Below are 14,836 nucleotides of genomic sequence, written 5' to 3'. Positions count from 1 at the left end.
TTTTCGTGTGCCTCTCTGGGAGGGTGTTTTTGTGCAGTATTACTGCTTTTCAACCCAATGCTTTTGTGAAAATAACTTACTTACCAGCCAATTAAAGCAGAAGCCAGTGAGTGATGATGAGGCTTTTTCAGAACCATTTGATTCGGATAAGAATTCCTAAGTATTTCATCAGTGGCTAGCCCCGTCTTTTATTTATTTATTTATTTATTTTTAAAAAATGAGATGATATGGGAGATCAGAAAATTGAATTACTCAGTTAAAGAATCCCCAGCTCTGGTATTTTCCTTTATTATGAATTTTAAATTAAGTTTTAAGTCTCCAAGCATTTTCTATCTAAGCACCCAGAGCAAAACTGATTAGGAATATCAGGTGTTTGGGAAGCTACTTCTGTTTCAGGCTTTCAGTGTTGCTGTTACAGAAAGCCGTAGACATATATAGAGAGAAAGAGAGTGAGATTCTTTGAAAATATTACAGCAGGATCCCTGCAATGGCATTTAAATGCTTTAAAAAAAAAACAAAATGGGGAGGAGGAGAGGGAGGGAGGGAAGGAGAGAGAGAGAGAGAGAGAGAGAGAGAGAGAGAGAGAGAGAGAGAGAGAGAGAGAGAGAGAGAGAGAGGGGGAGAGATTTGTTTTAGCAAAATAATGGGGACTTTTCCTTCGCAGCAGAGAACCGTTCAGAAGAAAAGGTTCTAAACAAGGGCAGGAGACCAAGCAAAAAATGACATGGATAATAGGTGAGGATGAAAGGCTTATAAAATGGTTCTATTCTTATTAGAACTGAGTAACTAAACTGACAGCCATTTTATGTATATTTATGGACACATTGTACACGGTGTGTGTGTGTGTGTGTGTGTGTGTGTGTGGCAGGGGGGGGGAAAACAAATTGTAGGGATGTAGGAAAACACTCCTAGGGTTAGGAAGCCAAAGGGTTTCAGAGAAAATGCCTTTCCTTTGGACAGTTCGAAAATCTCTGTACTGAGAAAATGCCACTTAAGACCCATTGGTCTAACGTTTCTAAAAACGAAGAATCTTGGCAAAGAGAAGCCAGTTTCCTTCCCTTCTCCCACCTGTGTTTTGACTTCTTAACAGTGTCATGCCTAGATTTTCCTGCTCCACTCTTGTGACAGCCTGGTATTTGTGTTCTCTTTTTTTGTGCCTTTTGCAGGAGATAACATGTATGCTTGCTGCTCTACGGTGATTCAGGAGCAGGATCTCAACAGAAAAATGCGTATCTGGATGGTGCAAACCATCACTTTTGCTTTAACATCTCTTGTCCTGGCCTGGGCGGAGAGCATCGAATATTATGGCGAGATCTGTGACAATAAATGTCCTTGCGAGGAGAAAGACGGCCTCTTAACGGTGAGCTGTGAGAACCGGGGCATCATTAGCCTCTCTGAGATTAGTCCTCCCAGATTCTCCATCTATCATCTCCTGCTGTCTGGGAATCTTCTCAATCGGCTCTACCCCAATCAATTTGTTAACTACAGTGGGGCTTCTATTTTGCACTTGGGGGGCAACGATATCCAAGACATTGAAACGGGAGCCTTTCATGGTCTGAGGGGCTTAAGGAGGCTGCACCTGAACAACAACAAACTGGAGATACTGAGAGATGACACTTTTGTAGGCCTGGAGAGCTTGGAGTATCTTCAAGTTGATTACAATTACATCAGTGTCATCGAGCCCAGCTCCTTCAGCAAGCTCCACCTGCTGCAGGTGCTGATCCTGAATGACAATCTCCTCTCGTCATTGCCCAACAACCTGTTCCGCTTTGTGCCCTTGACTCATCTTGACCTAAGGGGCAACCGACTGAAACTTCTGCCATACCTGGGCCTTCTGCAGCACATGGATAAGGTGGTGGAGTTGCAGCTGGAGGAGAACCCATGGAATTGCTCCTGTGAACTAATCTCCCTGAAGGATTGGCTGGACAGCATATCCTACTCAGCCTTGGTGGGGGATGTAGTGTGTGAAACTCCTTTCCGGTTACACGGGAGAGATTTGGATGAGGTTTCCAAGCAGGAGCTTTGCCCTCGGAGACTCATCTCAGATTATGAGATGAGACCGCAAACTCCACTAAGTACTACAGGGTATTTTCATACCACTCCAGCCTCTGTAAACTCTGTGGCTACTTCCTCTTCAGCTGTTTACAAAACACCTTTGAAACCCAAAGGGACACGCCAGCCTAACAAGTCTAGGGTGCGTCCCACCTCTCGATTGCCCTCCAAGGATCTGGATACAGCAATTACGGCCCTAGCATTGCTTACCAGACCAATCCCCGGTGCCTTTGGAGTGTCCTACAGCTTGCACTTGCAACCCTACAGATATCTGACTTGGGCCTCAATGTCAACTGCCAAGAAAGGAAGATCGAGAGCATCTCAGAACTCCAACCCAAACCGTATACCCAAGAAGATGTACCTGACTGAGAACTACATTGCCCTGGTGCGCAGGTCAGATTTCCTGGATGCTACAGGGTTAGATTTGCTCCATCTGGGCAATAACCGTATCTCGGTCATTCAGGACCGGCCTTGGGGATTTAACTAATTTGCGGAGGCTTTATCTGAATGGGAATCGGATTGAAAAATTGAATTCAGAGCTTTTTTATTGGGCTTCAGAGCTGCAGTAACCTTTTCCTGCAATATAATGTCATCCGGGAGATTGAGACAGGCACGTTTGATCCTGTGCCCAATTTACAGCTCTTGTTTCTCAACAACAATTGCTGAGATCTTTACCTGTGGGCATTTTTCTGGCTTAACTCTCTATAGATTGAATCTGCGGAGCAATCACTTCTCCTACCTTCCTGTAAGTGGGGTGCTTGATCAACTAAAATCCTTGCTGCAGATAGATCTTCATGAGAATCCATGGGATTGTACATGTGATGTGGTGGGCATGAAGTTATGGCTTGAACAACTCAACACGGGAGTCCTTGTGGACCAGGTAATCTGTGAATCCCCTAAGAAATTTGCTGAGAATTATATGAGGAACATCAAACCAGAGCTGCTCTGTCCAGACTATTCTGACATCATTGTTTCCACACCCACACCATCATCCATGCAGGGACCAGCAAGGACCACCTCTTTCTCCAATTCGGGGCAGTTCAATAGCACCATGGAAGAGGACAGTTCAGCATCACCTTCTGGTGGCTCTTCTTCCTCCTCTTCCTCTTCTTCCACGGTGCCTTTATCGGTGCTGATTCTCAGCTTACTGCTAGTCTTCATCATGTCTGTGTTTGTGGCTGCAGGTCTTTTTGTGCTGGTTATGAAACGTAGGAAGAAGGTTCAAGGTGACCATGCCAGCACCAACAACTCAGATGTGAGCTCCTTCAACATGCAGTATAGCGTATACACAGGAGGGGGAACTCCCCATTCTCACCTCCACACCCATCACCAGCAACATCCACAGCATCTTCACCGTGGAGGAGGAGGAGGCGGCGGCGGTCCAGCTTTGCCTAAGGTGAAAACCCCAGCTGGACATGTCTATGAGTACATCCCTCATCCTTTAGGCACATGTGCAAGAACCCCATCTACCGCTCCAGGGAGGGCAATGCGGGTGAGGATTACAAAGATCTCCATGAGCTCAAGGTGACCTACAGTAATCATCATCTCCAGCCCCAACCCCTTCCTCCCTCACAAGTTTTGGGGCCACCTCCTGCAGCTCCAGGGGGACAAGAGGAATCCCTCCGGAACCCCACATACAGTGTCAGCACCATTGAGCCTCGGGACGAGTTGCTTTCCCCTGTTCAGGATGCTGATCATTTTTATAGGGGCATTTTGGAGCCTGACAAACACCCTTCTTCCACCTTGGGGGGCAGTAACCTCCCTGAGTACCCTAAGTTCCCTCCAACTGCCTACACCTATTCCCCTAACTATGACATTAGGCGCCCGCCTCACCCCTACTTGCATTCCGGCTCGGGGGACAGTAGGCTCCGGGAAACAGTGCTCTACACTCCCCCAAGCACTGTTTACGTAGAGCCCAACAGGAACGAATACCTGGAGCTAAAAGCAAAGCTAAATGCAGAGCCGGACTACCTCGAAGTATTGGAAAAACAGACCACTTTCAGTCAGTTTTGAGATCTCCTTTTCCTCCCATCCCGTTCTCCTAGACAGCATTTGTATTTAATACCACACACAAAGAAATACAATGGTGACCTGCTCCTGTCTGTGTCCTTTTCCTCCCCAACCTGCCTTTGCTTCATTGTTGGAAGGCAAATTGCCTTGGCACAGGGATTTCCACCTTTGGGGGAAAAGTAATGAAAGGAGTCAGAGTTCTAGGTTGCTATTTCTCTCTTTTGCAGCCCATAGGAACAATTGATCGAGTGAACATAGGCACAGTTTTTGTTCTCTCATCCCTTTTTATGCGGTGTGTTGTTTTGCTTAAAGGAAGCATTGGCGTCTGTAAACAAAAGGGTATCATTCAGCTGGATGTCAGAAAAAAAGGTCATAGAAATCACTTTATCCTGTTATTTTATGTCGGGTATGCACTGCTGACAATTTAATTCTCCCTTGGTTTAAAACAAAACCAAAAAAAAAAAAAAAAATGCAGGGCACCAAATCCCATTTTTAGCCACGAATGGGTCTGATTGTATTTGGGGGCAAGATTAGCACACCCTGAATTTAATACAAGGCATTTTGTTCTTTCCCTTCCCCTTTTATTTTTTTTTTAAGAAAAGAAAAAGAAAAAAAGAGGATGTATTTGTATGTTTCTGGACTTTTGATTAAAAACCAATATTATGATCTCAAAAGAATCACCATAGATGTGGACAAATCAATAAAGAGTTCAGAGATATATGATCCATAACTGGGTAGTAAAATAACTTATTGAAATATATACAAAAAAAGGAAATATTTTATTGTAGCTCCTATTTTTATATGCGCGCTCACACACAGAACCATATATATGGTAGCATTTCCTTCAATGTTTGAGGGTCCCTTGTGAATGGAAGAGTTTTCTTAGCCATAGACTAAAAAGTGATAAAAGAAATATTTAGACATGCATATCATTCAATTGCATTTGGCAACCTGCTAGGAATGATGTCAATTCCTCGTTCTGCATAAAACCGATGGCTCATAGTAGTTGCTGTATAATGTGTGTAATGGCCAGTAGAGAGGATAGTATGGATAAATTCTGATTGCTGTCCTGCAAAGTTTCATCTTCCTCATGTCTCTGGTGACCAGAAAGATGAAATCTCAATTAAAGGTTAGGTGTTCTTCAGCCTTAAAAGAGATTTCAGTTTTCTAGCGACCATAGAATTGTATCCTGAGGCATATATGAAACATCTGACTACAACTTTACCTATGACACCTGCTTCCACATTTTTTGACAAACAGATTCCTCCTTGGCCAAAATATTAAGTTTGTTGGGTTTTTCCCCCTTCCCACAACGATGTAGTTTTATCAGAGTCTATGATTGGCTCAGAAGGGTAGCGTGGCATTCTCTGATTTGCAAAGCAATCCCAGCCCTGGCTAATCCCAGAAGTGTTAGGGGAAAAAAACAATTAGAATGATCAAACCTCATAGACAATCTAAGGCCAAAAATAACAACAACAACAACAACAACAATAATAATAATAATAATAATAATTCAGGGAACATGAAAGAAAGCTATAGGAGATTTATTTAATTGTGGCTGTTCATTAATAATTACTTTGATGAGTCTCACAGTAGAATGAATAATTTTGCTAATTCAGTGAGGGAGGTGTAAAAATTACAGTTATTAGGATTATTTTATTAGCCAGATTTTTAGACCGGATTTGGCATTTGTTATCAACCTATTGAGTCCTTCCCCAGAACCTATTTTTATTATTATTGTTGTTGTTATTATTACTTGAGCATGAGGGTGGCAGAATTATGTTTCATTTTGTTTAAACGACACTAGCAAAACAGCTTGGCAGTTGCTGAAGCCCATTTCAAATCATTCATTCAAGTAGAATTGCCTTTGAAGAGATCTCTCTGTTACCCCGGCATCTTGAAAGGCCATAGAGTGGACTGTTCAAATCTATTTATGATGTATCCATCCTTTCTTCTTTGAACACCAAGCAGTGGCAAACATATCCATAAATACAGAATCAACTGTATGATGGGACAGGATGTGTTCTATGTATTCCAGCACATGTATATTTTTTTTAAGGAAAAAAACAACAACAACTTTATAAATAAATACTTGATAACAATTTCAAATGGAAGGAAAAGAAATAATCTTTACCTCATGTTCGGTTATTTATTTCCCGGGACATGTTACCCAGAACGAAATTATCTTCTGTCCACCCCCCACCCCACCCCCACAATGCTGTAAAGGATTAAAATCCTGTCACTGCTGTTGTAAGGCTTTACATCCAGCCATTCTGAACGGATACTTGAGAGGTGAAGTTACAGGGTATCCTGCCGTTTCCACTTTCAATTTTATTTCTTCTTGACAATTCCTCATAGAAATTGGTTAACAGATATTTCAGGTGCATTTTTTTTTACCGTTTCCAATTTTGACTTGTGAAAGAGGAGATCATATCATTGGATTATTTTGCCCCCCTATAAGAATTGTCTGCCTGGCATGTTGGTTTGATACCTTTCTCACAAATGAAGTCATAAAATATATATCTTTTTTTTTCAAAGGATGTATTATTTTCTTTACAGAAATAATTCTGCATTCTTCTCCCTTTTCCTACCTGACTGCAAATCAGAACCAAAAAAAAAAAAAAAAATCATATCATGAAATATATTTCTGGAGGTCAACACATTTAAACATGATTCTGGAAACTAAAATGAGCAGAATATTTTGCTGCCCTGAAGCCATGAACGAAATACCATATCTTCTCTTTTTCCAGGATGTAGATCTGAAAAGTTATTGGAAGCGAATCTTTGAAGGGGGAAAACCGACAGCTTTTGTGTGGTTGCTCTCTTAGAATGCAAAACCTAAGGGGGATTTGATAGAAGTGTTTGATGTACACTTGATGTGGAAAATGTGAAGAGAAAGGGTGTTTTTTTCCCCTTTGCAGATTTATTCACTGAAATGAAATTTAGGAAAGTCAAACGGAAATCAAGTATTCTATGAACACTGTATGGGTTAAACTGTGAAAGTTGTTCCCATCTGGACTGGTAATGACTATCACTTCAAATAGTTTTTACAGGAGAACTGGATTAACTGGCTTGATATCTCTGGCAGGATTACTTAAAGACCAACAAATTGAGAAAGCAAAGGTCTTCTGAGATTTCAAAGGCATCTCCTGGGTGATTGTCTTAGGCAGATGCTAGGTTGAATGGGACCTTAGTCAGATCCATCAATTGTTCTTATTCCATGCAAAAAAAATAATGCCAAATGTTTTCACTGCTGACATTGGAGTTCTCATTGATGGTCAGGGGGAAAAAAATCACAACTCAAAACTATATGAATGCTTATTTTGGTTGAATGACTGAGAAAAGATGGAAAATTGATAAAGGATATGTTTCGTTTCATATTGGGTAATGGAAGGTCAGTTATTGATTGTAGAGATGCTAAATGCCAGCATTTAAGGACACTGATTGTTGACATTGCCATATCTGATTTATCACTGAAAACATATCCCAATAGCTTTCTGGAGAAGAGAAATCTTTTGCTAGATTTGACTTTCTCTAATCAATTGTATTTTATGGGGTATTAAATGCTGCATACTCAGTACCTACTTAGGTTTACAAGAATCGGTATGAATGGATTTAAATAGTTTGTAATGCATGCAGTAACATCTGTAGAATCGTTGTCTTAGTGAGGGGGTCAGTCTTATGGAACTTTATCGGAAAAGCTTATATTCAGGAGCCCCTAGGTGTTTGTGTGTGTGGTGTGTGTGTGTGTTGTGTGTGTGGTGTGAGAGAGAGAGAGAGAGAGAGAGAGAGAGAGAGAGAGAGAGACAGAGAGGAGGGAGGGAGGGAGGGAGAGAGAGAGAGAGAGAGAGAGAGAGATCTATATGGAGAAGGAGAAAAGCACCAGTTGGATGATTAATGTTTGCAATTTGATTTCTTCATAAGAGAACTTTTTGGTTTGCCATAATTTAGTGAGCACTTGGTATCTTAGCATACAAAAAAGCACATCTATCATACAAATGTTATCATGTAAAAGGTTTGTTAAGAGGCTATTCTTAATCTTTAGTTAAATTAAGGCAGTCAAAGACACTCATGCTGGTGCTACTGAAAAGAAATCACAATAAATCATTGTTTGGGAAATCCTAGCCAAATAAATAGTAAGTAGCAAAACAAGAGTCTCAATTGTGTTAGGGGGTTATATTAGAACATAATGGAAGTAACTAGAAATACATTTTGCACTAATGTATTGAAGTCACTAAATTGAAGGAGTATGTAGAGACTTTTGCTGTCTGCTAGTCTTTAGAGAAGTAGAAATAGTAGAAGGAGTAGGAGTAGGGAGCAAAGAAAAAGAAGAAGAGGAGGAGGAGGAGGAGGAAGTAGTAGTGTCAAATGGATATAGAAAGAGTTTATAATTTGTACAAAATGAATGCAAACCTATATGTTATGGATAGTTGTTTAAAAATACAGAAATTATTGGAAACAATGGCAAAATTGGTTCATTACAGTGGCATCACATTAGAACAAGTACATAACAAAACAAATTCCATGCCAAGATAGTTAATGAAAGTTGTTTATCACAATTAAACCTGGATTTTTTCTTTTTATTAAAGAAACCACAGAGAATCTCATGGAATGAATAAGTGAATGATTCCCTACATGACTGATGGCCCATTAAATATCAACTATTTGTATGCATGTATCAATATGCTTGTGTAGACCTCAGCCTCCTTGAAATCAGTGTGGATAGGAGATGCTGTACATAGCATGTGTCATGGTTATAGGCCTCTGCAACTAGCTATGATAATGGGAAAAAAATGACGACCCATGTTGGTAAGACATAAGCCTTTCCATTATGTGCTTCCATCTGGATACTGTGACATGCATTTTGTCATTGGCACCCTGGAAGCCAATGTATATGTGAACCAGCTTAAAGCAGAAATGGAATAACAGCCTTGTTTCCTTATTTTTGTGTCTTCAAGTCAGTCTTGATAGGCAATAACTGCCTGAAGTACCTTAATCTGTGTATGTTTTCAGAAGTGTTTGCCATTGCCTTCTTCCTAAGAAAAAGTGATTGTCTCAGCTGGCTTTGTGCCTAAGGTAGTTCTAGATTTATGGTCTTCTGGTTTCTAGCCTGGTGCCTTTTAAGTACTACACCAAACTGGCTCTCAATAATACCGTAAGTTTATAAAGAAGTTTTTTAAAAATGCTGGTTCTCCTTGCTGCATACTATGTGCGTTGCCTATAATTTCCTGAAATCTTGCACTGCAAAAAAAGTATATTGGGTATCCAATGGATATTTCTAAGCATATGCATGGCCAGCTTTACTAAAGCAAATCTTTTTTTTTACAGATCTCATTTTTCCCCCTGCTTTATGTAATGTCAAGTAGTGGCTGATCTCATTTGATCAGCCACCTTGGTTCAATCATGAGTAGTGAGCGTAACAGCTACTCTTACTGGCTAAAACCAAAGGGCAGCTACTTTATTCTGACCTTTTAGAATTATAGTGCTGCTCTGCAGCATTGTTTCAAGGATGATTTGATCAAATATCTCCCCTCCCCCCAAAAATCAGTTTCTAATATTTGCTAGTGAAATATGTAGACCAAGAACTGTAAGAAATGTGCAAGAGGGATATCTTTGAAATTACCGTGTTTTTCCCCAAAAATAAGACAGGATCTTATTTTCTTTTGACCCCCCCAAAAAAAATAAGCGCTTGGACTTATTTTCGGGGAGGTCTTATTTGAGAGAGGGCGCCTCATGGTTGCTACTCTGTTGCATATTTTGGGAGGGCTTATTTTTTGGGGAGGGCTTATTTTAGCACATGCGCTTTCCAAGGTGGCGCAGTGGTTAAATGCAGCACTGCAGGCTACTGCTAGATCAGCAGTTCAGCGGTTCAACTCTCACCGGCTCAAGGTTGACTCAGCCTTCCATCCTTCCGAGGTGGGTAAAATGAGGACCCAGATTGTTGGGGGCAATATGCTGACTCTCTGTAAACCGCTTAGAGAGGCCTGAAAGGCCTATGAAGCGGTATATAAGTCTACTGCTATATAAGTCTACCTGCTATATATTCCACTGATAGAACTTTTTCTCCACAGAAATTGTATATCGTGGCTCAATTGGAAATATTTATTGGAAACATTTATATTGCCTCTCGATTTAAAAATTCCCACAATCATTTAGAAAGAAAGTTTGATAAAACAAAAGGGCTGAGATTTGTACAGAGGGAAAAATGGAAATGGGGAGAAGTGAAGACGAGTATAAAAAGAAGGAATAACATGTAGACTACCACTAAACATTATTTAACCCATTCATTCTCAGAGCCAGATGATAGTGATAGTCCACGTTTTCAGACTAGAGAGCAGCGGTGGATTCCAACCAGTTCGGACCGGTTCGCCCAAACGTTAGCTCTGACTGCAAATCAAGAGCGAAGCGGTTCACTGTTTCCATGAAAGTGGGCCCGCCATCTGCACTTGGATTATACTGACCTTTATTTCTGCTTTTGAAGCCCAGCTGATCAGTGGTGACAGATTTAATTCCCCCTCCTCAGCTGTTTCCTTGCTCTTTTCCTTGTTTTCAATGTGGAAGTTCAACTTTTATTAAATTATGCATGTGCGGGCAGCACGCATCTGGTGCGCATGTGTGAAGCAAACCAGTTGTTCAGCTGGTAGGAACCCACCCCTGCTAGAGAACTGAAGTGGAAGTAGTCTAATAATTTACATGTGAAAGAACAGGTTCGTAAACAATCTTATTCAACCTCCATTTCTCCTAATCTCGGTATTTTCCAGATGGGTTGATTTTCATCTCCTAGAAGTCCTTTAAACAGGATGGTGATCATTGAGAATTCTGAGAGTCTACACATCTGGAGGATGTCCAGTTCAGGCAAGGCTGGACTAATCTTGGTTTAACATTGCAAAGTGGGCTATTTGAACTGTTTATTAAGAAAGGCAAACATCCAGAAATGATTCATCATGCTAAAATCTGGTCAGATTTCATTAAAGTTTAATATGATTTGTTTGGTTTTGCATTTCCTTGTTGGAATCATAGTTTATACATCATGATTTATAGATTGTTATGTTCAGTGAGCAAAGGCAATTATGGTCACTTCTGCAAATCATGCATAAACACTAGACTAGGAATGTGATAAGTATAATCTTTATTGCCATTGTACTTAAATACAATGAAATTGGTTATAGCACCTTTTCTAATATATATTAAAAGGCATAAGCTTTCATGAGTTGCAACTCACAAAAACTGATGCCTTTTAATAATCTGCTTTCATTGGAAAAGGTGCTATAAGAATGTTTTTTGCTATCATACTTATTTTCTTACAATATCTACCAAAAGTCTAGGATATCCAAAATTGGAGAATTTCTGAAAATATATCTATGTTCTTCACTTAGAAAAATCTCTTCCTCCATATTGCTCCACCTTTTTTTGATAATTGGCAGGTAGGCAGGTAGATATATAAAACTTTAGAAATGATTCAGAGTTTATAATAATTCAATGGCAGCAACAAATTTTAATTGGAAGAAGCAAATACTAACAGGCTGAATAGCACATCTTTTTTGTTGCCAATTATAGCAAGCAATTAAAAAATAATTCTTAAGGAAGTCATATTTTAGGATGACTTTTTAAAATTAAATTTTACATTGATTGCAATATAGTTGATGTGTTTTTAGAATAACTCTGCAAGTATTTTAGTGCTATGAAATAACATTTTACTATATTGATAACTGCGTTGAAAAGACAGATGATTTTGTCAAGTGGTTCAACTGGTGGATAATTTGGATTTTATACTGGTTAGCTAAGATGCTGAGCTAACACTGAACCAGTAAGCAAAAAGTGCAATTTTATTAGTATACTGCTTACCTTAAAGAATGTTTAAACCTGGTGAAGATTTGGTTTTTCTGATCATTTGGGTTCATCTGTATATATCCTTTTTCATTTCATTTCCCCAGTCCTCCTAAATGGGGCACCCTAAAATATATATGTATTCTATGCATTGAGAAGAAACTGCAAATAAATTTATAAGGACAATGAAAATGGACAGAACAGGAAAAAATATGGTTGTTTGATTAGAAAAACTTATAGACCGGATTGCCAGTCTTTCAATGTGGCAACTAACGGGTAACTTTATCTAGTTGTTTTCACATTGTGAAATTAACCTTAGGTATGCGCTGTTATACAGCTACTACTACGATATACTAAGTTGGTGGGAAAGCAATTGATATGGTAAATGCTGTCACCATGTAGGAATATAGTACATTCATTTGAAAAAAATGAAACTTAAAAAGATACTAATGGACTTACCATATTACAAAGATAAGAAAATAACCATGTGCTTGGTCAACATAGATAGCCCTTTAGTTTGAGCCAAACTATGTTTAAAATCAGCCCACAGGTAGCATTTTTGAATTCAGGCTTTGGAAGTAAGATTTCTTGATGAGGTAGTACGAGATCCTGATCTGAGATACTTTTGTATACTCATATATAGCTACTTTCTCCATATTTCTTTATTGAAATTCTAACTATGGCAGTTACTTTAGGTACCTCCACATTGGTACATCAGATAAAATATCATTTATTTGAATGCATTTGATTGATTGTCCTGGATGCATTATTGTTATTGTTAAAAACCCATTTATAAATGTAAACTATAAATAGCTTATTTTTGACTAAATTCACAGATGGCAAATCCCCAGTAGGGTTTTTTTTTTTTTTTTGCTGCAATCAAGTTAAGCTCTTCCTATGATTGTTATTTATGTTATGTGGATTGTTATGTATATAATTCAGCAGCATTTATTTTTCATTGTACATTTGACCGGAATTGGTTATAAGATGACTTGGATGTACCTAGAGGGATAAGGAAATCTATGGCACATTTTCATTGACTTCTTGTGTTGCAGGCATGCATTGAGTGCAGCACACTGGGCTGGTGTTATTGCCATTACTTTTGTGACTCTCAAAGACCTTTATGAGGATATAAGAATAATTTAGCCCCACTCCTTCCCTCTCTTTCTCTTCTTCGGAGAAACAGAAGAGACATTCTTTTTAAAAATCAGGTTGGGTCATCTTTGAATACTGGTCTGTTTCTATTGTCATAAAATTGAGGGCTGTTAAAAATCTTGCATTCCATTCTACAATTTTCAGTGCTGAAGGATGCCATCAGAGGTCAATCAAGTTATGGCCCAGTGGTCTGACTCAACACATGGCAATTTTTTATAGTTTCTTTTCCTATACCTGCTAGAGGATGATTCACCTTTTATCTCTAAAGTGTGAGCAGAAATGGTTACTAATCACAAAATGGCCAGACAAGCAAACAATGAAATCCCTATCTCTTCTTAATGTACAATGCATATTAATACTCTACTTCTTTTTAATGTGCAACAACACATCTTGCACTTAACTTAAAATGGGCCAGGGTTCCACTTAGCTGACAGTCCCTACCATTTTGAAAATAATGACTATTGCTGTTAATTTTTCTTCTCTCTTACAATTTCTCCCTGAGAACTTTATCTAATAATGTTAAGCCTTGTGCTTATTTATTTGTAGTCTGCAAGGTGGACATTGACTGTTATTACAACACAGTAGTTGCCTTTTGTCCTAGATATAGGCCATTATGGATAAAAAGAAAACAGCTCTCAGTAGTCAAACTCAGTTCTTGTCAGCTAACAAAACACATCCATGCAGTTTTCTCTACAGCAATATTAAATGGTTTGGCATTGCCTCATTCTACAGGCCTGGAATTTTCTGGCAGCATTCCATGTATATAATAACCAGGTCCAACTCAGCTTAACTTCCAAGGTCAGTGAAATCAATCACAAGATGCTACCCCTTACTTACAGATAAGAGTGTCCTGCTAATGCAATTTCCATTTCCTTAGAGGACAATAGTCAAGCCTATATCTATTTTACTCAAGGAGCAACTCAAATCAAATTGAAAGATGTTGTTTTATTACATTTTATGAATTCAATGTCACTTTTAATTGGAGGGGAGAAGACACTCCAATGGAAATAACATTTCTTTCATCAAGATGTCAGTGTTCTTATATACTTGGGGTTTTGGAGAGAGGTTATTTTTTTAAAAAAAACAAACTGTACATGCTTATATAAAGATCCAAAGGGAAGTTTTAAAAGATTTTCATTGGACAGCATGGGAAAAAAAATGGCAATTGAGTCAATATTCTTATTTTTATTTTGGAAATCTAACATGTTGTCTTTGTTAAAAGCAGCACATTATATATGACACAATCTAGGTTTTTCTTTTATTCAAGACCAGATTCAGTCTCCTTTTAAAAGTATTTGCAACCAATACTAACCCTACAATCAAGAATATGTCAAATTATTGAGAAAACTGGCATCCACATATTGTACAATGAAGAACGGTACATTCTCCTTGGGAATGTAATTGTTTGAATTAATTTTGTAATGTTGGTGTGTACGTTTTAGTACATAGCTTTTTAAAAGAGAGGCAACAGTTGAGCTACTGTATCTAGTCTAAAAATATCCAGGTGACTGATAGATGAGGAGAACAAAACAAGAAACACTTGTTATTTGTTTTCTGTAGTCCTGATACCGTAGCCCAAATAGAAGAAAACAGTGCATCTATTTTTTCTTATTGACTGCAGAGTGATTCTCTTTCACGCTATGTTTTGTCAATGATGCTTAAGTTTCAATTCTTTGTTGGCATCCGGAACTGTGAACTTTGTTGTTTCTTTGATGTAGTGAATGGGTCCATGCTTTGTGTCCCATTGTGGTTTCTTCATTTGGGATGGTTCATGTTCTGTGGAGCCACTTTT

At 38.9% G+C, this 14,836-nt stretch overlaps 1 protein-coding gene across 1 annotated transcript; it reads left to right on the top strand.

The window, feature by feature from the left end:
- The first annotated feature begins 1,174 nt into the window (after nt 1-1,174).
- On the top strand, nt 1,175-4,065 carry SLITRK5 (SLIT and NTRK like family member 5). Its single transcript, XM_032226913.1, is given in 9 exon segments — nt 1,175-2,225; nt 2,228-2,266; nt 2,269-2,312; nt 2,314-2,396; nt 2,398-2,520; nt 2,522-2,600; nt 2,602-2,711; nt 2,713-3,494; nt 3,497-4,065. Coding segments are annotated over 9 exon segments (2,880 nt in total).
- The last annotated feature ends 10,771 nt before the right edge of the window (nt 4,066-14,836 follow it).

The sequence above is a fragment of the Thamnophis elegans genome, chromosome 11 (assembly GCF_009769535.1).
Source record: "Thamnophis elegans isolate rThaEle1 chromosome 11, rThaEle1.pri, whole genome shotgun sequence".
NCBI classification, from domain to species: Eukaryota; Metazoa; Chordata; class Lepidosauria; order Squamata; family Colubridae; genus Thamnophis; species Thamnophis elegans.
This window is presented reverse-complemented; position numbering and strand designations above follow the sequence as displayed.